We start from the raw sequence: 21,456 nt of genomic DNA, 5'->3' as shown, positions 1-21,456 counted from the left end.
AGTGATTCCATTGAGTAATACACTTTTTCACCCTAACATTTTTCTGTACATGAATGAATTTTTGTCACTTTTACTAGTGAGAATACTTTCACTAAGAGGGCCACCTTAATTTTATGGTAAGGTCACTGCATAAGTAGGAAAAAAAAAAAAAAAGAAGTGAAGGCCATTCAAGGACCATGAATGCATATAATGGACTAGTCATATGTATCCCATTGTCCATTGTTTGTCTTTTACAGGAAAGAGCCACTCTAAGTTCAGATAAAGCTAACTCACTGATGCCCAGAGACATTCCCTTCTCTCTTTTCTGCTAAGAATTAAACATGTCCAGGTTCTCACCTTCTTCTTTTGTTCTCTGTGGCTTTTAGAAACTCTTTGGGCCGATCCCATTCTTATCACTCGTTTCATTTCTGCTTTTGCTAAAAAAAAGTTGTGGGAATGCATTGAACCCGCAAAAAGCTCGGGATTTTCTTTCCTTTCTTTTTCCCCTTTTCTTCTGATTCTGTGTACTACAAAATGGGACAGTGGAAAAGAGCCCAATCATATTTAAAAGGTTTGGAAGTAACACCGGCTGTTTTTCACTGACGAAGGGAATTATACAATACCTGTTTCCAAAAAGTCTGACGGAAAACCATGGCTGCTGAAAGAGAGCAAGACGGAAGCCATATACAGTGGCTCCAGTTCATCAGGCTAAAACATAAATTTCTAATGGAAAGTCCAAAGAGGGATGATCATGCACAACCATGTTCCTTTTCCGGTAGCTGAGCATTGAAAACGTCATATAATGTTATCGTACTAAGAACTCACACAGGTGAAACACTACAGACTCATCAATCATTTAAACAATGACAGGAACCAATCTTCAATTTGCATTATGAACCTATACCAAGAGACAAGCTGTTCAAAGTTTTTCCACATGTGAATGAATGTCCTTCTATATGCCGAAGCCAAAAATAGCTCGTATTTTGTGAAATATCAGATCCCTCCATCCTCTCTCAGTATTCTCCACCACCGTCGTATTCCCATATCTGAAACAAGAAGAACAGACACTTTTTACATGTTGAAGTCTCAACTTTCTTTCTTTATTCAAAATGGTTCAGCTTTAGTTTGATTCTAAAACTACTAATGGAAGTACAGATAATGCAATCAAGAAGAATATATACGCTCAAACTTCCAAATGCAAGAGTTTCCTGTGTACAAATGTCTTAAAAAGACATGTCTATGACAAAATAATTATCCCCATTACCATTACAGAATGGACAAGAGTTGACAGAAGACCAAACATGTAACTGACCCAAAAAAGGGGTTAGCAGATAACACATATATTTTTGCGATTGCCGACAACAGATTGGAACAAGAAAAAAAGAATAATATACCAGCTCCAACATCAGTACTAGTGACAACAGGTTTCATATGACAATACCAGGGATATTTTTTTTTAACGCTCTAGAGCAAGTCTAAACTTGAGACAAAGAGAAGCATATCTACAACTCGAATCTAGACTTCTTGCAAGGATATTTGTATGCAAATAAATAATACTCTGCCCTAATGCTATTTGAAAATTTAGCAACATTTAAACTGCTAATTCCATGTTGGCTAGAATTAATAATATAGTTTCCTCTTGATGGCTTTACAGAACAATGATGGCAGGTGAAGCTAAAATTATAACCATATATAGATAATCTTTGGCTATCTCAAATGACATAAATGTCCTTGACAATTAGCTACCTACCTGTGGACTAACATTTCCAGTTACAACTTTTTACTTTTTAGTGAAAACACTGTTGAGTAGCCCTTGCACACCATAGAAAAGGAAAAATGAAACAACAAACCAAATTCTGAAACTAACCTGTCCTCTTCCGGAACATCTGTCTGAGTTAGTTTAACAATAGTCACACCTGGTTCGGGCTCATCAAATGTCAGGCGAACCTGTAAAGTAACCAACAAGAACCAATTAGCCCAAACTTAATCAAGTAAATGGACTGAAGAACAAATGCTAATCTAGATGTAAACAGGAAGCTACCAATTGTTACCATCTCACCCCCAACAGATGACATCTCGCAACTGTAGATTTTTCACATTAAATTGTAACTGTTCTCTAAACAAACACATGGTCACCACCTCTCCTCATCAAGAGAGAAGCTCAACTAGCATAGCCATGGGTCCCAAGAGAGTAGGCAGAGAGTTCAATAGTCTTGTCTCATGCTAAGGATTACAATGTGGTGAGGCACAGACGTCATAAAAGCAGATGGACTGCTCATTGATTAGTTGGAGTAAATGTCTTACTGCTAGAACCAGAATCTAGTGGTATATGATAGTTGTTGCAATTAACTGACTTGTTCTACTCAGATTTGTTAAGGAGGAAAACACTTTCTGAAGATCCACTTACTTTTTTCACATTGTAGTTTACAGCGAATGATTTTCTCACTGTCTTCTACCTACAACCTACTAAAAATTTTCTCGTTTATCATAAAGAAGCGCCTCATCTATCAAAAGTGCTTAAATCTTTGGTAAATTATCTAGAAATCCAAGTCCAAAAATTTAAACAAGCATTTCGTGAAAAAAACTGCAAATCCTATCCAAAGCAATATCACTTCTCTGATGTTAAATAGACTCACCACAGCAATCTACATGAACATAAACCAAGTAAAACTTCTCCCACTAAACAAAAGAATATAGAAGATCAGAACTAGAGAGCCAGTTGAATTAAAACATAAAAGAATGCCACTGGATATACTGAACAAAAAAGCCAAAGCAAATCGCTCAATGAAATAAATCGAACAAAAAGAGTTAAGTTAATCAACAACAGCAGCTTATCAGAACTTGCAAGTGAAGCACAAAAAGCAGATCCGCTTAGAGAAGAAAGGCCTTACCGTTGAATGGATGCCATCAGCCCAGCTCCCGAACCTCCACTTCTGCACAATCAGCTTTGAATCCTGAAGTTCCACATTGACGCCGGTAACGGAACCATCAAAAAGACTGAACTGCCCACCAACATCCCTACTTATCTTCGCATTGCTCTGCGTAAAACCCTTCCACCTATTCTCATCCATCAATATCTCGTACATATCTCGGGGTCGACAGTGAAACTTTTCAGTCAAAGATATCATCTTGAAGCCTTGCTTCGTCTTGGGTTCCTCTTTCTTAACCTCCTTTTTGGGAGGGGCGAGCACGGCAGGCTGGGCGGCAGGGGCACCGTCCTTTTTAGGTTTCTTGACCTCCAGGTCGTCTTTGGCAGGTCCTCCCTTAGCCATCGTCTCAACATACTGCCTAATCTTCTCAAAGACAATCGGCCTTCCTTTTGCAAAAAACGCATCCTTCAAGCGCTTCCCAAGAGGACCCTCATCCTTAACGGTGATTCTAACTTCGGGGTCTTCGTCGGCGTTCTCGTCAGCAATGTAAGGAACTTCGACAGTGCCGTCCACCTTAAGTAGAGACTTGCCATCTGCGTCCATGGCCTCGCCCTGCCAAGCAAGCGAAAGGCTGATCTCGTATCCGGGAATGATCTTTCCCTTGCGGATATTAACATAAGCCTCGCCGTCGACTTTCTGGACTTTGGTTGTCTTGATGTAGAGGTTGTGCTCGCCGTCCAAGATGGTGAGATCTTCAAGGAGCTTGGAGAGGAAATTCCGGGACCATTCGAGACAGTTGGTCTCGGACCAGTGCCAGTTATGGACGTTGGTGCCGTCGGGGCGCTCCTCCACGATCCAGCGTTTGTCGCCTTCACCGTACTTTGCCATGAATGAGTGATGGCGCGAGGTTGGGGAAAGGAACGAAGAGTTTTCGAGGAGGACGGGAACCGCAAGTAATCGAGAGCGAAAGGCAGATAAACGCGGAAGCAGAGAAATAGGGTGCGAGAGGAAGACGGAGGACAGGGTTCTGGATGGTTCTTCTCCAACCTTCGCGGTGGGTGGAAGGGTCTAGAAATTTTCGTACCGATGCGTTCAATTTCACGCACGTGACTCTCCCTAGCAAGAAAAGTTCCTGCTTTGCAACGAGTTCCAGCGAGTCACTAGCAAGAAAAGTTCCTGATTTGCAACGAGTTCCAGCTTTAGGATCAAACGTCAATTCTCAACCTCCTCCGCTTGATACATACAAACTACTTACAGCCCAATAACTCCAGCAAAACAACACTAGAAAAATATTATATATAAAATATAAATTAATTAAATTAAGTTAGGGTTGAAGTGAGGCCGGGTTCAAATTGGGCTTGGTTCAAGCTATCTCTATCCCCAATGGTTTCAAATCAAATCCCAAATTATCGTCAAATTATAATTAAGCACAAATTATTGCCACTAGTAAAAACCAAAAACCAAGCCTAATTCAACCGATCAGATTTATGGTTAGACTGGACCAACCAGCCGGATCATCGGGTTTTAAAATGCATCTGTTTTTTGTCCAAATAAAAACCTAAAAAAAGAGTCTAGTTCCGGTAAAACCCAGTTGAACCCACCGGTTCAATCAGGTTTTAACAACAATAGGTGAGAATACTCGAAACTGCCAATTGGACATATATTTCTCGACATATAAAAGAATATGGAATTGTGAATTAGGTGGTAGGGGAAAAAAAAAACTATCAAAGCACATTCAAAATCGTTTACCTCTGGCAGACCCCGGGTCAAGGAGCTCGATAACCCTAACAAAGTCTTTTCCAAAATCAAAGCCATTTAGTAAATGCAACAATTTGTTATACACAAACGAAGACAAAAAAACCAATTTGTGTGGGCTTGACAAATTCAACAACCACACCACCAAAAAACTTAATATGAGCTTGTGAAAAATGAAAGAAAAAAAAAACATGGATGGTTTTGTAAGTATCAAATTTGAGGAAATTGTAATGCATTTAAGGATTACTACTAGATAGATAACAGAGCCTGGGAAACCGTATACAGAAATCAGTTAATTAGGTATTAAAACCTGTCCTTTTAAAAGACTCAAAACTAAAAAATTCCATCAAAACTTTTCCTTATCCAATAATATTCCAATTAGAGCTTTAAGTGTTATAAAGTAACCAAACGCAAGCAAAATCAACCACTCCCAATGAGATATTGTAGAATTGCCTAGATGCTGAGCAAGGTGAAAGACAGCTTACAAAAAGGGGAAATCATCTTTCACAGGTATTCGAAAGGCCAACCTGCAAAGGCAAACTCCTTCCAAACATAGAAAGCAGCCATAAAGATCCTTAACAAAGATTATGAAAGTCACAAAGACTAACAAGACAACCATTGAGGGTACACAGCAGTAATAAAAATAAAGGGAAAATAACACACATTTAAAAACAAAATTTTGATAATAGAGGCAGTTGCATGATTGCATCCGAACCACCGAACTCAAGGCCAAGATCATTCAGTATCTTTCGTTGAAGAGACACAGCTGTTACACTATTACATTTCTTAATCTACATTGTGTTCCTTTTATGGAATTAAGGAAAATTCCACAAACAGGAGCTACTTGATTCTCAAGCTGTTGAACAATATTGATTCATACCTGAAAACAAGGGCCACATAGCATTTTAGATGTCTTCGTTAACTGTCCAAAATCTGAAACACACACATCACATAACGAACGTCACACTAGCTGTAACACCCAATTAAGCTTGAGAGTGAAATATAACGTTACCCCCAAATCCGAAACCTGTCAGACAATACACGTTATGTAATAACGATAAGCCCACCACTGCTCAAGACACGTTGAACTAGTCTATAAAAGGGAATGAACTTCCAGCTTCCAAAGAAAAATGGCAACATGAGCATTAATAATCCATGACAGCGGTAAAGGAAAACAATTGTCCCTATACAAAACGAGAGGTAAGAGAATTGACAGTCTCAGTAACTTGATCTCTAATGCTCACTCTTGACTTTGACATCTCCATTAGGTACAATACTCTGAGCTTGAGCTAGGCGCTTTGATTCCTGCAGGGAAAATCACGTGAGTAACTTAAAGAGTATAATTGACTAGAAAAGGAACATTACATACACATATATGTTTATATATTGATGCTGACAACCGTGCCATAATACTGATATGGTCAAGATAATGATTTAAAACATGTTCAGCCAGAACGTATTCCACCTAGGGATGGCAAACACAAATGGATGAAACAGACAAGGAGTACACTAGGGCCTGTTCCATCATATGAAGCCTATTCCGTTGATTCAGAACAGGTAAAGGGTTTTTCATCAAGTAATTGGGTAAATAAAGAAGTAAAACTTCTGAATATAATACATAAAAGTGACAAAATTATAAAAAAAAAACCTGTAAAATAATATAAGGACACTACAAGAGATGTAGAAATATCAATTAAACACAAAATTTAGTTATCTTTAGCAAATAAAAAATAAAAAATCATCCTCTATATTAGGAGTGACTTTTTCCTCTACTTGCATATGGAGGGGCAAAATACTACAAAGTTATCTCTATCTTTATTCAGGTAATTACATAATCACGAGATAATTTTCAACTATTTTTGTCCCATTTAATAAATGGTATGTGGGTAAATGGATAATCTTAGTTAAATCGCTACCCATTTCCACCTCAACTAAAGTTAATTTTCATTTCGGAATTTTTTTGTCTTCCACCTGATTTTATGATCATATTCGGTTTCTAAAAGGAATCTGTGACCGTCAAATGACTAGCATCTACTTTTTCTAAAACTAAGGAGAAATTTTGACACAATATGATCCTTGATTCAAGTGCTAGAAATGTTAAGCTCTACTGCCACCGGCTGAATGGAGCACGGCATTTTCATTCCAGTGATAGCTAAAGTTGAAAATTGAAATGCTAAGCTAGGTCATTCTTATTGAGAGGTGCATTTGTAGATGTTTAAGAGAGATGTATCAAAAGACGTATTATGGGAAGTGAATGAAGTCTTTTCCTCTTTACATAGCCTATTCACTAACAATTATCTGATCCTGTACAAGTATGCATTTCCATTTATAAAAGACAAATGCTCCTCCCTAAAATTACAAAAAAATAACAATAAAAAGAGTTACAGTAGCTTCTTACAGCTGCAGAAGATGCACGAATCTCCCTATAGGCTTCTACTTCATCTGGAAATGCTTGTTCAAGTTCCTCCAAAAGGTGCTTCCTTAAACTCTACATTCACAAAAAGAGCAATTAAGATGTAAAAAATTACTCTAGCAGGAATCCCGAAAACCAGATAATGTTACTAAGAAGCCATATTGTGTCACACAGATGTGACAAACAGACGCGTCAAGATTCAACTAACGAGGCAAACAGATAGTATTCAGCCTCCTTTGTAGATAACATAGTTAGATGGACATGTCCTGGCCATAAGAAAGGAAAAATACCTTAAAAGCATCAGTTTTGCCTTTGGTGGACTGATTTCTGGCAATGCAGCTATTAATAACATCTCGCGTGAGCTCGTCCGGGTTCTTCCCATCGTCAATCAAACTAAACACAATTTATCAAAGAGACATTCAATAATCCGAAGACTTCCAAATCAGAAATTGAAGGTTGAAACGCCGAGACTCACTTGACGACTTCCATTGGAACTTGAATACTGCAATTTTCGGCCAACCTCTGCATCGAGTCAAGCTCCCCAACTAGGGCATTCCTGCCAAAAAAAAAAATCCTATTTAGACCACTAAGCCCTAGATTCTACATAAAGAAAGACACGGACGGAATTTAGAGCATCAACCCCGAAATGATTAAAAAGATACACATCGAACACGAACAATTACACGCGTTGGAGAAGCGGGAGTTGCGAGGAAACTTTGAAGGAGGACACGGTGAGGTAGAGATGATGAAGAAGTCCTAGGGTTTTCTGGACGGAGTTGATGACGTTGTTGAGGTTCTGCTTGGGGTCGTCTGCTTCCGCAATCGGGCCGACGCTGCCGTTGCCGGTCGGCGTGTTGACGGAGGAGGTCTGAGTCGAATCCATGGGCACTCTCAGATGTCCGAAGGCAGTCCCATATTGCTTTTTTTATTTTGTAGTTGATGACGAACCGAGCGCATCATCGAAAGATACACAGTATATACGGGCCCAATCAATCAACGGTTTTAATCAAATAAGATTAAGCGGCGCACGGTTTTCAATGCTATCGCAAGCTACTTAACTTTCATTGAAACTCAGAATGGAATAAAAAGCGATCAATCAACGGTTTTAATCAAATAAGATTAAGCGACGCACGGTTTTCCATGCTATCGCGGGCTACTTAACTTCTCATAGAAGCTCAGAATGGAAAAAAAGCGCGCGAAAAAGTAACGAAACTCTGGTGAAGCGGCAACAGTGCATCGCCCACGAGTCTCCATCTCCGAGCATGGCCAATGCCGTGATCTCCATGGCCCTAAAAGATGTAAAAAATTCAACAGAATTATTGTAAAGGAGAGAGGACGGGACGAGGAAACCACCATAACTTCCTCGATAACCGTCGCTATTCGATCTCCAAAACCCCAATCTCCGTCGGCTCCAAGACTTTTGAACCCAATCTCTGTCCTGCCACCAATCCTGGCTGCTGACTTCTTTCCAGTTGATGCTCTAGATCTCGCGCCCCGTCTTCTCGGCAACCTTCTTCGTAAGGACGACGTCGTTCTACAAATAACTGAGGTAGCGGTCAGAACACCTTTTGCTCTTTTATATTGATGCGACTTTGTTAATCGAAACCGAAATTCTCCTATCTCTCTTTCATTACAAGAATTTTACTTTCTGAGCTCAAATTAAACAGTAAATAAAGAAACAGATTAATCATTAGTGAGCCTGAAATCTGGTTGATGTGGCTTACTTCTTAGTCTCACTGTTAACAAGCATGCCCTTCCCGTTCTTCAGTGACAAAATCTAACTACGATAAGACTGGGAAAAACAGGCCTCTTTATTGACCTGGATGCATGACAAAGTTGGATTTTATCTGCTCCACTATTTTGCGTATTGCCGTCAAGTAACTTTCCATCGTATGCCTGCCTACTTACTGCTGCATTTTACTCGTCTGACAGTATTTCCAAGTGATTACCAGTGTCAGTATCTGGAGCCTGTGCTGTGTGAATGGGACTTATACTGGTCAACCTAATTTTTTATAATTAGTTTAATATTTTTGGCAGGTAGGAAATCGCTGTCTGAGAACCATAGATTGGTTGTTCATGTCAGGTATGCTATGCAAAAACATCTCCGATTTGTGCCCCTTCAATGTCATATGCTTACAGACAATAGAGACATCTAATGTGTTGTGTAGGTAGAAGCATATATACCAAAACATGCAGCCTGTCATGGTCGATTTGGCATTACAGCTCAAACTGTTCCAGTTGTAAGTATTTCTTTTAACTTAGTGATTGCATCTTATATGTTTTTTCTGTACATATTAACATTAGTAGTTGACATTATTTCTTCTTTAGATGAGTAAATAAGTAATCATCCAGACGAACAGAAGCAATATATTTATTTATTTCTTTATTTATTTTTGAACTTAGTGCAACAATTTTCTTGCCATAGTTTCATGCATCTTGGTTGCTTGTGGACAGTCACTTAGCCATAGTTCTTAGCTAGCCACCTAACAGACTTATCATGTGTTGCATGAAGGCTCCATCTTTTCACCAAATGGTGCCACGTATGAGATGGCTAGCTTTTGCCGCTGTTTTAATTTAGGTTATTAGTGAAGGCTCTATTTGGACAATGGACGGTTATAGCTGGGAACTGATAACTGAATGGTTCACTGTGATCCAATAATTTTTGCCTCCCTTGGCTGATATAAAGAGGCAGTGTTACATTTCTTTCTCCTTTTGCTTAATTAAGTGTCGGATGATGTGTTATTTAGTTTGGACCAGGAGGCCATGCCTATGTGTATCTGTGCTATGGTCTCCATACAATGCTCAATGTTGTCGCAGATAAGGAAGGAGTTGGTGCTGCAGTATTGATAAGATCTTGTGCTCCTGTTAGTGGTACATATCTATATACCTTTTGCCTTTTGGAGGGTTAAAAAAATCCTTGAGCAACTTTATGCTGTTTTACTAAATATAACCGGTGGGAAACCTTAAACTCACAGGCTTGGTTTGACATGCCTATGAGGGGGAAAATCAAGCAAAAGTTAAAATTAACTGATTATAGAATAACACGAGAGTTTTGCTTTTGAAAGTGAAAATTTGGCAAAGCAGTTTTCCTTGGAATTACTGTATAGATAATCTTTCCTGCCTCATACGTGGAAAAAACTATGTCTCAATGCTGTTTAGCTTTTTTAAGTACAGACTGAAGGTAACTTTGGTGTTTACATAAATAACCATGTATTTGATCAATTCTACATAAAGAAGATTACAGCTAAGGTCATTTCTTGTGTAATGTATTCTCTACCATACACTGCCATACATGAAAGGATCCTGCCCTCAAGTTCTGTTTTGAAAAACCATAGGGTTGGAAATCATTCAACAAGGTTGTGGACAGAAGACTGAGAAGCCAGTCCTTCTTGCAGGAGCAGGGAAGGTCAGTCTCTCAAAGTTGATCTGTAGTTGTGTGCTTCTGGCTGCCTGTGTTAGCAAGCATATTTATGTTGATGGTTTCCATAAAAAAAAACTCGTTCTTAGTTCTAATCAAGTGTAAAAATCACCTCTATTTAAGTTATATTTTCTTTCTTAATGAAATCAATGGAGTATAGAATTAGGTTGACTGTTGAATTTATAATATATATATATATATATATATATCTAACTGTTTAATCGCGTAGAGGCGCTAAAAATCATAGTTGAAACTCATAAGCTCCAAAAAAAATGAAAAAACTATTCCATTTATGAAAGGTAGATACTTATTGGAAGGTTATTTATGCTATAAATTTAACTTGAATTTATGCTATATTTGACTGGAAAAATACGAGCTTAATTATTTTTAAATTACTTGTTAGATAGGCCTTTCTTCCCTCTCCTAAGCATTTTGTTCTAGTATTATTGTTGCTCTATGATCTAAATAACTGTAGCAGTTCCCATTGAAGAAAAGAAGTTCTCTTATGTAGCACTTGTTGAAATCTGTGCCTGCAGATTAATTTTGTAATTTCAGTCTAGGGGTAGTTTACGTGTTTTGATTCCTCCCTCCTTAGGATACTGTTTTATGTCATTATTTGTAGTTATTCATGTTAGAGTGCTGGTGTATGTATAACAAAGGAGCGGAGGACATTAATGTAGTCTTTTCCATATTAAGTTATCACTATGTAGATAGATTTAAGGGTCAATCTTGACCCCTAAAGAGACTCCCTCTTTTCTTGAGACAGCAACCTTGTTTCTTCTCTCTTCTTCTCATCTTCTCCTTAAATCTTTCTCCTCTAATCTCTAGATTCTACTTTTCCATGTCACTCATTTTGGATTTAGGACTTTTTTTCACATTATGCTTTGAATAGACAAATTTTCTACACTGAAAAGAAAAACATAATCTTTTGTGATTCTTTGAAGGAAAACGGAGTTTGTTGTTTGTTAGGCTACATTTAGTTTTTATTCTGATTAAAGCAAATCAATTTGATGTGGAGAACACTGATGGTTGGCTACATTGGCAGAGCCCAGACCACCGGATGGTTGGTTATGCAGACTGAAGGATGGGTTACTGAAGCCCTTATAAGTATGCCCAGGTCTGCATACCATATAAATGCCATCCCTTCAGTTGCCTGGTTTAATAGTTTGAATTTGACAAATTGGTTGATACTGTAATATTATATCTGTATAGCATAAGTGCAGGGAAAAAAAGGGTAAAAGGGTATTTCTACCTTTATCAATTGTAATTAACTAGTTGTTAAAAAAAATTATTATTGATTAATATGGCCCCTTCTTTCGATATTGAGAAAATGGATTGATCAATGAGAAAGAGAATGTGGTTATCTGCTATATGTATTACTTGGAGAAAGAAAAATGAAACTAAAAGAAAAATTTTTGCTTGATAGGATGGAGAAGATGGTAGAAGGTTAACATTTTCACTTGATAGGATAGAGAAGATTTGTAAAAGGTTAAACTAGGAAGATCACTTCAATTAAGCATTGAACTATTTTGGGGAAAACTACTTGAATTCACTTGAATGATACAAACTTTTCACTGGAAAAAAAAATTGCTTCTTTGCAAGAAAATATGAAAATTTCTTAATAATCACTAAAATGATTTTTTTAAAATTAATAAATCAAATATTTGTGAGCAACTATTTCTCAAGTACATCATTCCATCAGGCCAACTATCATGAACTTGAGTTGGGAAAACAGTCTGTCATATTGATGCTGATTTACTTTAGCCAATTTAGAAGCTTCAACAACCAGAGTGAGTGAATGATCAGAGAATGTGTACTGCCACAAAAGCATCTGTTGTCACATCATATGTTTGCAGTGACAAATTGTCTAGGGTTATCCTTGTTATTGATTATGTGAGAACTGTTATAAGTGAAGGTGAAAGTGAAACCCATTTCAGATCCCTTTATAATGGAGATGATTGTGGACATGTTATTTTGAACCTATGAGAATTAGAATATTTTGAACTGTTATTTTGAACTGTTACCTTTTGCTTTCTAAAATCCTTTCTTCCACCTCTCAGGAACTGATTATCATGACTAGTCTGGAAACATATGGTGTGAGGAAGTTCTATTCTCATCACCAAGTCACACCCCTCAGTACTTTTGTTTTTTTTTTTTTTTTCTTATAAAAAGATGGATAGCTGAAGATATATCATATGTTGATTTGTTATGATATGATTGTAGGTCGGTCAAGCATTGGGAATTTCTACCGCATGGTCAAACCATTCTCTTTACACTCCTGGTGCATTCATTTTCTGCAATTGGTGAAACCTTCCTCTTTACACACCTGGTGGTTTGTAGCCATTAGTCACATATGATTATATGGTGCCTTCTCAGATGGCTTAGAAATCCTCGATGGGCCAGAGCTGGAGGGAATATTAGTAGGGCCTCGTGTTGGCATCGAGTATGCTTCACCTGAGTACGTTAAGGCATGTGGAGGTTTGCTGTTGCTGATAGCTCCTGGATAAGTGCCCCCAAGCACACACTCAGACCATCCCCATGATGAGGGCAGGTCTTTCCCAAATTCTGTATCCACACTGAGAATCAATTCAATGTGTTACTTATGAAATTTGATTTTTTAAACTTTGATACATTAATTTTCCGTGTTCAATTTGGCTTCTTGTAGGTTATTACCGGGATTTCACTCTCAATAAATTATATTATAAAAGAGGCATGTATAATTGTTGTCAAAGTTTTTTGTCTTCTAATATCATGATTAATTAGTTGATTAAATTTAAATCTAAGTTTCAGGGAAATATAAGTTTTCACTTTTTATAATATAATATTCATTTAAAACTCGAGATTTTACAGGTATTTGAGTTGGTCTGGCATTATTGGTACCCAACTGCATCCCCTCTGATTATAGGCATGAGACAAAATTTGTCTTCCATATATGTGGGAAGGCCCCTTATGCCCACAAATTGCAGAATGGGTTCAGATTTTGTAGTGAGAATAAAGATTCCAAGTTTCTATCTATGGGGACTGTAGGCGATCTTTAGTAATCTTTAAAGATGATGATAAGAGGAAAGAGGACGAAAGTTTAATCCACTTCAATTTGCTTCCATTCAATTTTTAATCTGTACGTTTTAAAAACTGTTCCTTTGCGAGTCTTAGAGTTCGGGGAAGAAAGAAGAGTGTGGAGGCAAAGAAGAAAGATCAGCACCACCGCCACCCAATTTGCTACAATGAATTCCGTGGAGAGCAACTGCAGGGGAAGAAAGGGAATTGTAGAGACAAACAGGGGATGATCAGCACCACCAACACCCAATTTGCTGTGGAGAGAAATAACGTCTTATGAGCCAACTGAACCAAGGAGGAGTAGAAGGTGTTGACAGAGGCTTCAACTTGCTAATATAGACGTCCATCCTGTGTGTTTTCCGGAGTGTGAGAGAGTGGAGTGGACCATGATATGGCTGCCAGGTAGGAGAGAAAAAACGAGGGCCGGAAGAAGATGGCTTTGTGCCAAATGAGAACGACGACATTAGCTTAGAAGATCTATTTTGTTTTCTATTGTTTTGAAAGTTTTTTTTTTTGTTAGTTTTCACTACTTAAAATCTCAGATATGGATCTAAATCCGAATTGGCTTTCAGAATCTTGTTGGTTTTTTAGTTTCTTCCTCAACTTTCTTTCCTCTGTCTTTCCATTTAAAGCCATTAGATTTTTTTATTCAGAAGTATTTTCAAAAGATGACTGTTAATCTTTTCTGGTTTCTAGTTTCTAGTTTCTAGTTTCTGCAACTGCTTCTCATTTTCCTTCACTCGTTTTTCAAACTTTCCAAAGGTTTTGCCCGGCTTCGAGCTGCGACTTTGAATCAGACGTGGAAGATCGCCCCGTCCGCTTTATGGAGGCTCAGATGAGCTTTCGAAAGTTTCCAGGTACGTTTTGAAATCTCTCTTTCGCCCTCGTCACTGTTAAAACTAAAGGTGGAGAGAACAGAAAAAAGGAACAGGTGAGAGAAAAAAACTTCAGAGAAATGGAAAAAGGAATCACCCGGTTGTCTTCCATATATAAATCGTCTTGCTTGTCAGCAATTTTGACGTGCTCAGTACGATCTACTGTTCGCATTTAACAGAAAAGAATCGTTCTTTTCGGAGTTCCTGCTTGGCGGATTCTGAATGACAGTCGACTCGCTTTTCACTGTTTTCAGTTTTCAGTTTCTGTTTCCAGTCCAGTTTCTTTCATTTCAAGATGCCGGAAACAGTAAGGCGGACAAAGTCTGTTATTTTCGCCTCTTCGGTCTCCACATATATCTATCGATGTCAAAGACAGGAAATACAGACAAACTCCTCCACTCTTTCCTTATTTGCATTATTCATTCATTCATTCATTTCGTGGAATGATTCAAAGTTTTGGAATTCAGATCTCGGAAGGATCGTCAGATCATCAATTTTCAAGGTTTCTACGCGTTTGACGTATCCTTTACGCCAACGCCAACTTTGTGGTCCGGCCGCCCTCGCGCTACCATTGTCGACGAGGTGAGGCAGAGAGGCCACACTAGAAGGGATGTGAGAGAGCCCACCTACCCCCTTTTTATCTGTTTCTGATGTTTCTACAACTTGTATAGGACGTCGAGGAAGGAGAATGGAGAAGAACCTCTCCTGCCCTCGCTTGGTGTTTCTATGTGGAAATTCCGGGCGAGGGCGAGTGACAGGCGTCCCACGTCGACAGTGGTAGTCCTCCCTGCCTCTCTTGCTCTCTTCACCTTCCCTGTGGATTTTTCTTTTTTTTTTTTATTATTGTCATTACTATATTTTTAAATAGATATATTTATATATAATAAATAACTTCAAGAAGAAATTTAATTACGAATGTGAATTTATAGTAATAAAATTAAAATTCTTGTTATTTAATTAAATTTTATATTATCACTTTAATTTAATTCAATTAAATGTTTGTCTAATTTATTATTTCTAATTAAATTATTTAACTATATTATATAAGCGTGAATTGAATTCTAAATTATCTTTAAGAGTCAAATTTATGTTATCAAATTAAAAAAATATTTTAAAACCAAAGTAATCAATACCAAATTTATGTCAACTGCTACATATGGTAATTTATTATGACTTATAATTATCTTTAAGCCATTATCATGGTATCAGAGCCGTGTTAGACCGGTCTTTTGGATTGTATTGGTTAGGTATTTGACAATCATAATGTTACACTAACATAAAAAATACATTTTCCAAGGAAAGCATAACACCATGGAATTCAATTCTATTTTATCTTTATGTGCCCCTTAGTTTCTTAGAAGATAGTTCATATTAACTTTTTGTGAATGATACGTTGATTTTTGTAATTTTGTTCAATTTTTTAAAATAAGGCCAAATTATTATATTACTTCAATAAAAATAGAATTATCAAAAAAATTATTTAGTTGATTAAAATGAGATAATAATCAAAAATTATTTTTTATTAATTATTTTTTAGAATAATAATAATCAAATTCTTATTTTTTTTATTTTCCGGGATGTTTAACTCATATAGATAAATGGATTTTAAAATTGGAGAATGGAAGGACACCGTGCCCATACTCGTACCAAAATAATACTCACCTACGTCCCATAATAGTCCGCGTACAGCCCCACCGCTGGTGTTAGAGTAAAACACACGGGGATGCACGCGCAATGGGGCCTCAGAGTACTTCGTTGTCAGTTCAGTCTCAAAAGTAAATGTCAACATAAATTCAACTTTCAAATACGTCGTGTGGGAAAAGTCGCGCTCTTCTCTCGAGCGCTTCTCTAATGCAAACACCACAACAAACAACGTTTTAAATCGAAGGGTGACAACAGTAATTGCTGCCCGGCGTATCAGAGCCTGGCTCACTCCCGACAATGAGACAACCTCCGACTTTTCGGCGATTCCTCCTCCCCAGAAACAGCTCATCCGAATTCCAACTCCCACGCATCATTCTCCTAGCTTCCGAAGATTTTTGTTTTTTTAACGACAGCAAAAGCGTGTGTTTTTGGTCGGAGTTTCGCTTGGAATGACAAGTTCTCTGCTTTTGGTTGATCTTTGTGTCGCTCCATTCAGGTTTGTTTGCGACCTTATCTTGTTATCATGTATGATGTCTGTTGACTGTTGATGCTTCTTTAACTAAAACGGCTTTTTTTTTATTTGCAGTGCGGTTCTGTGATTGATATTTTTCTGATGATTGCTTCTTCTTTTTTTTGGCTTACATGCATATAATTTGTCCATTCGAAGAGGACTGACCTGATTTGTGATGTATTCGCTTTAGTAAATCTCTGCAGATTAATTCTGCAATGGAACTTTTTTATGTGAAAAGGTGGTTTAAGGTCTGTTCAGAAATGTTTTGGACATCCATGATTTGCTGTGTTATGTTTTATTTGAAAGCAAGACATGATTCTAGTTCATCACATTAAAATTTCGGTTCAGCTGACTGTAGTTATTACTCCGAGGTAACTAAGGAGCTTTTTTTGCCTGTTTGTTATAGAGGAGGCGACGAAATTTCCCCTTGTGCAGAATGTTACGGGTAAAAATTAAAAAGTCGATCTATTTTGAGCAAAAACCTCTTGTAGAATTTATATATATATTTTCTTCACTTAATGTCTCGATCCATAGGAAATTTCTCATGAAGCGAAAGGGAGTTTTAATCAAAAGAAGAGAAGAATTTGATGTTGAGGAAAAATTCTTGACGTGCAGACACTGCTGTAGTAGGATATATCTTCAAACAGCGAAGGAAAGATCAAACTCTGCAGGTCCCTGTAGTTCCATTATTTGCTCTCTCTGATGACCTAAAATATATGTCTACGGTTTGCTGCCATTTTATTCTTCCAGTTTCTTTTGAAAGTGGAAGCTCTTCGAACTGAGAACAAAGAAGGAACCAAATTCATCTAAATCTATCCTGGCAATTTTTCTTGCTACATTATCATGATATTCCTTCCGGACCTTAATTTTTTCCCAGATGCAGCAGCCATTTTCAGTAAAACCGCAGGAGTTTAGTTCCTACGAGTTCTGGTCTATCATTTTGCCAACTATCACCCCAGCTTGATTCTCCGAATCCATCATTCCTAAAACATGCTAAATGGAAAAGACACTCCAATTACTTGCACCTTTTGGTGGGGCTGTTGAGGGAAGGATAGAGGGTAATTAGATTTTGACAGATAAAGGCATCTAATAATCCATCGGTTTATTATGTCTTGATACTTATGTAAATAAACATTTTAGTATATTAGGTCCATATATTTTGTATTTCTTAGCTTTAAATTGATATATCTTTGTTAGATATTGTAAATACGTCTGCCATAATTATGAGGAAATGTTAAATATTGTAAATACACCTACCATCATTATGAGGAAATGTTAACTTTGACGTGAAATTTTTTTGTAGGTTAAGGATACTTTGCCCTCTGAAGTTGTGATCAAGCAAGTGGGATTCTGTATTCTTACTTGCCGAGTTGGCTAGATATTGACGTTACAATAATAAAATATGGCTCCTGTAGCTTCTGCTTGCAAAGACGCCTCCGATCTTCCATCCCGTTTCTCCAGTTGTGATATTTTTCCTCCACATGTGGAACTTGAAAAAGTTCGTTTAACAAAATATCCATCTACATTAGGAGGAAAACATGGAATTGCTTCAACTAATGCTGTGCACGAGCTGCTTCAGTGTCCTGTCTGCACTGCATCCATGTACCCTCCAATTCATCAGGTTCACTCTCTTTGCATTTCGAGTTTACTTTATTTTGAAATTTTCATTTTTCCCTTAATTCTTTTTTATGGGTCTATAAACCAGGATACTGATAGTTGCAAGATGGTCATGATGGTCCATTTTCAATTTTTAATTCATCATTGTCATCATTTGCCTTATCCCTGCTTTGTTATGTCTTATCATTTGCAATCTCCCTTGTATGATCTCCCTCCTTTAAGTTCTTTCTTCAGTTTCAACTGTTAAAATAACATTATCTTGTCTCATGTGATGATTTGTTCTTAACTCTCATAACCGAACTCTCCTTCCTCTTCCATGACTACAACATGTGTATTATATCTTCCAGTTTGTTGAAGAGGAGACAGGGATCTTTTTATGGAGACTTTTAGTAATTTAGCATTTAATCTAATCTAATTCCCGGAATGTATGGATACGTGCTTTCTCCTGTATGTTGCAAATGTTGTGTCATCACTAAAAGAAACCTGTCCATTCACTGAACTTCTGAGGCCCCGTTCAATGAGCCACATGGGGAACAGGATCCAGTTAAGCATATTCTCTAGAGCCTAGGAAACTCTGCATCTTCCTTCTAGTGATATTCAACTATATTATAAATCTGAATTGAAGAAAAAGTAGGTTGATTCCATATGAACTCAGAAACCCTCCCTTTGATGCTCTGTCACACTTACCATCGTTCTTACATGCAGTGTCCCAATGGCCATACTCTGTGTTCTTCCTGCAAGCTTAGAGCGCACACTCGTTGCCCTATTTGTCAAAATGAACTTGGTAACATAAGGTGCTTGGCTCTAGAGAAAGTAGCAGAATCATTCGAAATTCCTTGCAGATATCAGAGCTTGGGTTGCCATGGTATCTTCCCATATTATAGCAAACTCAAGCATGAGCTACAGTGCCAGTTCCGACCATATAATTGCCCGTATGCTGGTTCTCACTGTGATCACACAGGGGACATCCCAACACTCGTGGCACACCTCAAGGATGACCATAAAGTTGATATGCATGATGGCTGCACCTTCAATCATCGATATGTCAAGTCTAACCCTCATGAGGTGGAAAATGCCACTTGGATGCTTACTGTAAGTTCTTGAACTCCCTCTTGTTTCTTCTTCTTCTTCTCTTGTATAATTGTTGTTATGTAGTTTAGTGGCTGCCTCCCAAGTAGGTCTTTATTTGACAAAGTGGTCAGTGGCTGCAAAAGTCGTTGTACTGAAACATGGACTAAACGTTTGTATTTCTAATATTCTTGTAAAAAATGAAAAAGCATAGATGCAGAAAACAAAAGGATGCTCCTATTTTTCTTTTAAATTTCCCCACCTAATTGGTGATTGTCTTCCAGATGATTAATAAAAAAAAGCATATTTTAGGCTGCTGCTTCTCGTGATGGATTTTATGATCAAATAATGTCATTTGGAGATTGCAGAATGAAGATATGAAACGCCTGGATTCTATGTAAAAGGTGTAACCTTAGGTAGAGTCCACAATATATGTACGGCAGTCCAAATATCTCAAGAACATGGATGTATCATTCTTTTAAAATCTCTCTCTCTCTCTCTCTCTCTCTCGTAAATAAGCATGTATACAAATTTTATTGATAGGAGCAGAGTCTGAATGCATAAATAAGTTGGTAAGCCTCTATTTATGTTGATGTACCCATGTTCTATGTATTATAGATACTAATAAAACTCCCCATCACTTCGGAACATGGAACTGTTCATGAATACTGTTTGGAGAGAGTAAATGAGGAAAACCCATTCTCTCTCTCTCTCTCTCTCTCTCTCTCTCTCTCTCTCTCTCTCTCTCTCTCTCTCTATATATATATATATATATATATATATATATATATATATCCAAATCATATTTTGCTTCTTATGTTTCCCACTGTATTCATTGTTGCAGGTCTTCAACTGTTTTGGGAAGCAGTTTTGTTTGCACTTTGAAGCTTTCCAGCTGGGAATGTCGCCTGTCTACATGGCCTTCCTACGATTCTTGGGTGAAGACCACGAAGCAAAGAGCTTTAGCTACAGTTTAGAAGTGGGAGGAAATGGTAGGAAGCTAATATGGCAAGGAGTACCAAGAAGTATTCGCGATAGCCACATGAAAGTTCGTGATAGTCAAGATGGATTAATTATTCAAAGAAACTTGGCCCTCTTCTTTTCAGGTGGCGAACATACTGATCTTAAATTAAGAGTAACTGGCCGTATCTGGAGGGAACACTGAGCAAAACCCCTTGGAGTATATTGGACAACGTGAACCGTCTCGAATTGGAGGAGACTTGAGTTTTATGCCAATGCTACTCCTAGCTTGGTAAAATGAGCCCATTTAGTTTTCTTCAGATTCTGGATTGGACTACAACATACAGTATATAGAATACCATTTAGTCCCCAGATATGCTTAATGGAAACTGAAGCTGGTTACATGGTGAAGGTCCCTTCTTGTATATGTGGAAAGATGTGTAACAGACCTAATTTTTGAAGTTGATAGTTGCTGACTCACACGTAAATTTCAGAACCAGATTGCCATTGTTTACCCTTAGAAAGTACTATCAGTTTGCTATCTTTGACCATAATGCATAAAAAGGCTTGTTTATGTCCACAGATGTATCCAAAATGCTGTCAATTAGACTATGACTCCACCAGTTCAGATGATTGCATGTCCATTTTCTTTGTTCCCTTTTTTTCCCCCTAAAATCTCTCTTGCAGGTCGATCCTTAAAAGATTAAATCCTGTGCAACTACAACAGGATAAATAAACTTGGTTGAATGGAAGAAAATTGAAAGAAATGGTTTTTCTTTGAAACGAGTACTCTAATTGAATAAGCTTACTTGATTATAATTCCGAATAATTAAAATTTCAGTTGTTCTAAATTGTTTCACGTAATGTTATAAAATCTGGATAAGACCCATCCTAAACTTTTTCTATTTTTTTTTTAAAAATATCCGCTTCATGTATGGGTGGACTTGTCAACAAATGTATATTACACCAGCTTGAATTTTGGAAGTGATGATATAATATAATATTCTCCTAATCTTTTTAGGCTATTCTTCTAATTCTTACATTTCCGAGTTCATCCACTTCTTTTGACTATCATGGGGTGGATTGAATTCTTTTACTTCTTATAATTAGTCAATTATTTGGTCAGATTATTGAGAGAGATTATGAGTTCAGATTAATTGGTAGTGTACTGGCATGAGGTTACTCCCCTCTAACCATATGAATAAGTTATATCCAGCCTATTTAAAATTGAAAAATAGGTCTCTTTCACTTTCACATTATTGTAAGAGATTACGAGTTTAGATTTTTGT

The 21,456-nt window shown here is 37.4% G+C and overlaps 3 protein-coding genes and 1 pseudogene across 4 annotated transcripts; 2 read left to right on the top strand and 2 right to left on the bottom strand.

The window, feature by feature from the left end:
• Positions 1 to 514: 514 nt before the first annotated feature.
• On the bottom strand, positions 515 to 3,919 carry LOC137956501 (uncharacterized). Its single transcript, XM_068804025.1, has 3 exons — positions 2,871 to 3,919; positions 1,847 to 1,926; positions 515 to 1,025 (listed from the first exon to the last, which is right to left on the bottom strand). The coding sequence occupies exons 1-3, from the start codon at positions 3,735 to 3,737 to the stop codon at positions 932 to 934; spliced, it is 1,041 nt and encodes a 346-aa protein (XP_068660126.1). The 5' UTR covers positions 3,738 to 3,919; the 3' UTR covers positions 515 to 931.
• Positions 3,920 to 5,018: 1,099 nt separating this feature from the next.
• Positions 5,019 to 7,925, bottom strand: LOC137956755 (mediator of RNA polymerase II transcription subunit 10b-like). Of its 2 annotated transcripts, XR_011113265.1 has the most exons (6): positions 7,701 to 7,925; positions 7,493 to 7,573; positions 7,308 to 7,410; positions 7,003 to 7,092; positions 5,617 to 5,909; positions 5,023 to 5,484 (listed from the first exon to the last, which is right to left on the bottom strand). XR_011113265.1 is itself a non-coding variant. In XM_068804362.1 (5 exons), the coding sequence occupies exons 1-5, from the start codon at positions 7,898 to 7,900 to the stop codon at positions 5,838 to 5,840; spliced, it is 546 nt and encodes a 181-aa protein (XP_068660463.1). In that variant the 5' UTR covers positions 7,901 to 7,925; the 3' UTR covers positions 5,019 to 5,837. The 2 variants fall into 2 exon arrangements, 1 of the variants encoding a protein (XP_068660463.1); XM_068804362.1 differs by having other exon boundaries at positions 5,019 to 5,909.
• Positions 7,926 to 8,227: 302 nt separating this feature from the next.
• On the top strand, positions 8,228 to 13,113 carry LOC137956448 (DNA-3-methyladenine glycosylase-like; annotated as a pseudogene).
• Positions 13,114 to 16,249: 3,136 nt separating this feature from the next.
• LOC137955961 (E3 ubiquitin-protein ligase SINAT2-like) lies at positions 16,250 to 20,771 on the top strand. The gene is made up of 4 exons (XM_068803203.1): positions 16,250 to 16,507; positions 17,826 to 18,143; positions 18,845 to 19,231; positions 20,052 to 20,771. The coding sequence occupies exons 2-4, from the start codon at positions 17,925 to 17,927 to the stop codon at positions 20,370 to 20,372; spliced, it is 927 nt and encodes a 308-aa protein (XP_068659304.1). The 5' UTR covers positions 16,250 to 16,507; positions 17,826 to 17,924; the 3' UTR covers positions 20,373 to 20,771.
• The last annotated feature ends 685 nt before the right edge of the window (positions 20,772 to 21,456 follow it).

This window comes from Aristolochia californica, unplaced genomic scaffold, assembly GCF_029961685.1.
Source record: "Aristolochia californica isolate CCGP_79_NKW_82.1479 unplaced genomic scaffold, dmAriCali1.0.hap1 SCAF_2, whole genome shotgun sequence".
NCBI classification, from domain to species: domain Eukaryota; kingdom Viridiplantae; phylum Streptophyta; class Magnoliopsida; order Piperales; family Aristolochiaceae; genus Aristolochia; species Aristolochia californica.
The sequence above is the reverse complement of the archived record's forward strand: the minus strand, read 5'-3'. Positions and strand labels throughout refer to the sequence as shown.

Bases quoted from the DNA above. Each gene is read 5' to 3' on its own strand.
- LOC137955961 (XM_068803203.1), top strand. From the start codon at position 17,925: ATGGCTCCTGTAGCTTCTGCTTGCAAAGACGCCTCCGATCTTCCATCC. The intron at 18,144-18,844 runs GTTCACTCTCTT...TCTTACATGCAG, and splicing joins TGTACCCTCCAATTCATCAG to TGTCCCAATGGCCATACTCT. The intron at 19,232-20,051 runs GTAAGTTCTTGA...TCATTGTTGCAG, and splicing joins ATGCCACTTGGATGCTTACT to GTCTTCAACTGTTTTGGGAA.
- LOC137956501 (XM_068804025.1), bottom strand. From the start codon at position 3,737: ATGGCAAAGTACGGTGAAGGCGACAAACGCTGGATCGTGGAGGAGCGC. The intron at 1,927-2,870 runs GTAAGGCCTTTC...GTTACTTTACAG, and splicing joins CTGATGGCATCCATTCAACG to GTTCGCCTGACATTTGATGA. The intron at 1,026-1,846 runs GTTAGTTTCAGA...TTCTTGTTTCAG, and splicing joins GATGTTCCGGAAGAGGACAG to ATATGGGAATACGACGGTGG.
- LOC137956755 (XM_068804362.1), bottom strand. From the start codon at position 7,900: ATGGATTCGACTCAGACCTCCTCCGTCAACACGCCGACCGGCAACGGC. The intron at 7,411-7,492 runs GTGAGTCTCGGC...AATTGTGTTTAG, and splicing joins GTTCCAATGGAAGTCGTCAA to TTTGATTGACGATGGGAAGA. The intron at 7,093-7,307 runs GTATTTTTCCTT...TTGTGAATGTAG, and splicing joins GCAAAACTGATGCTTTTAAG to AGTTTAAGGAAGCACCTTTT.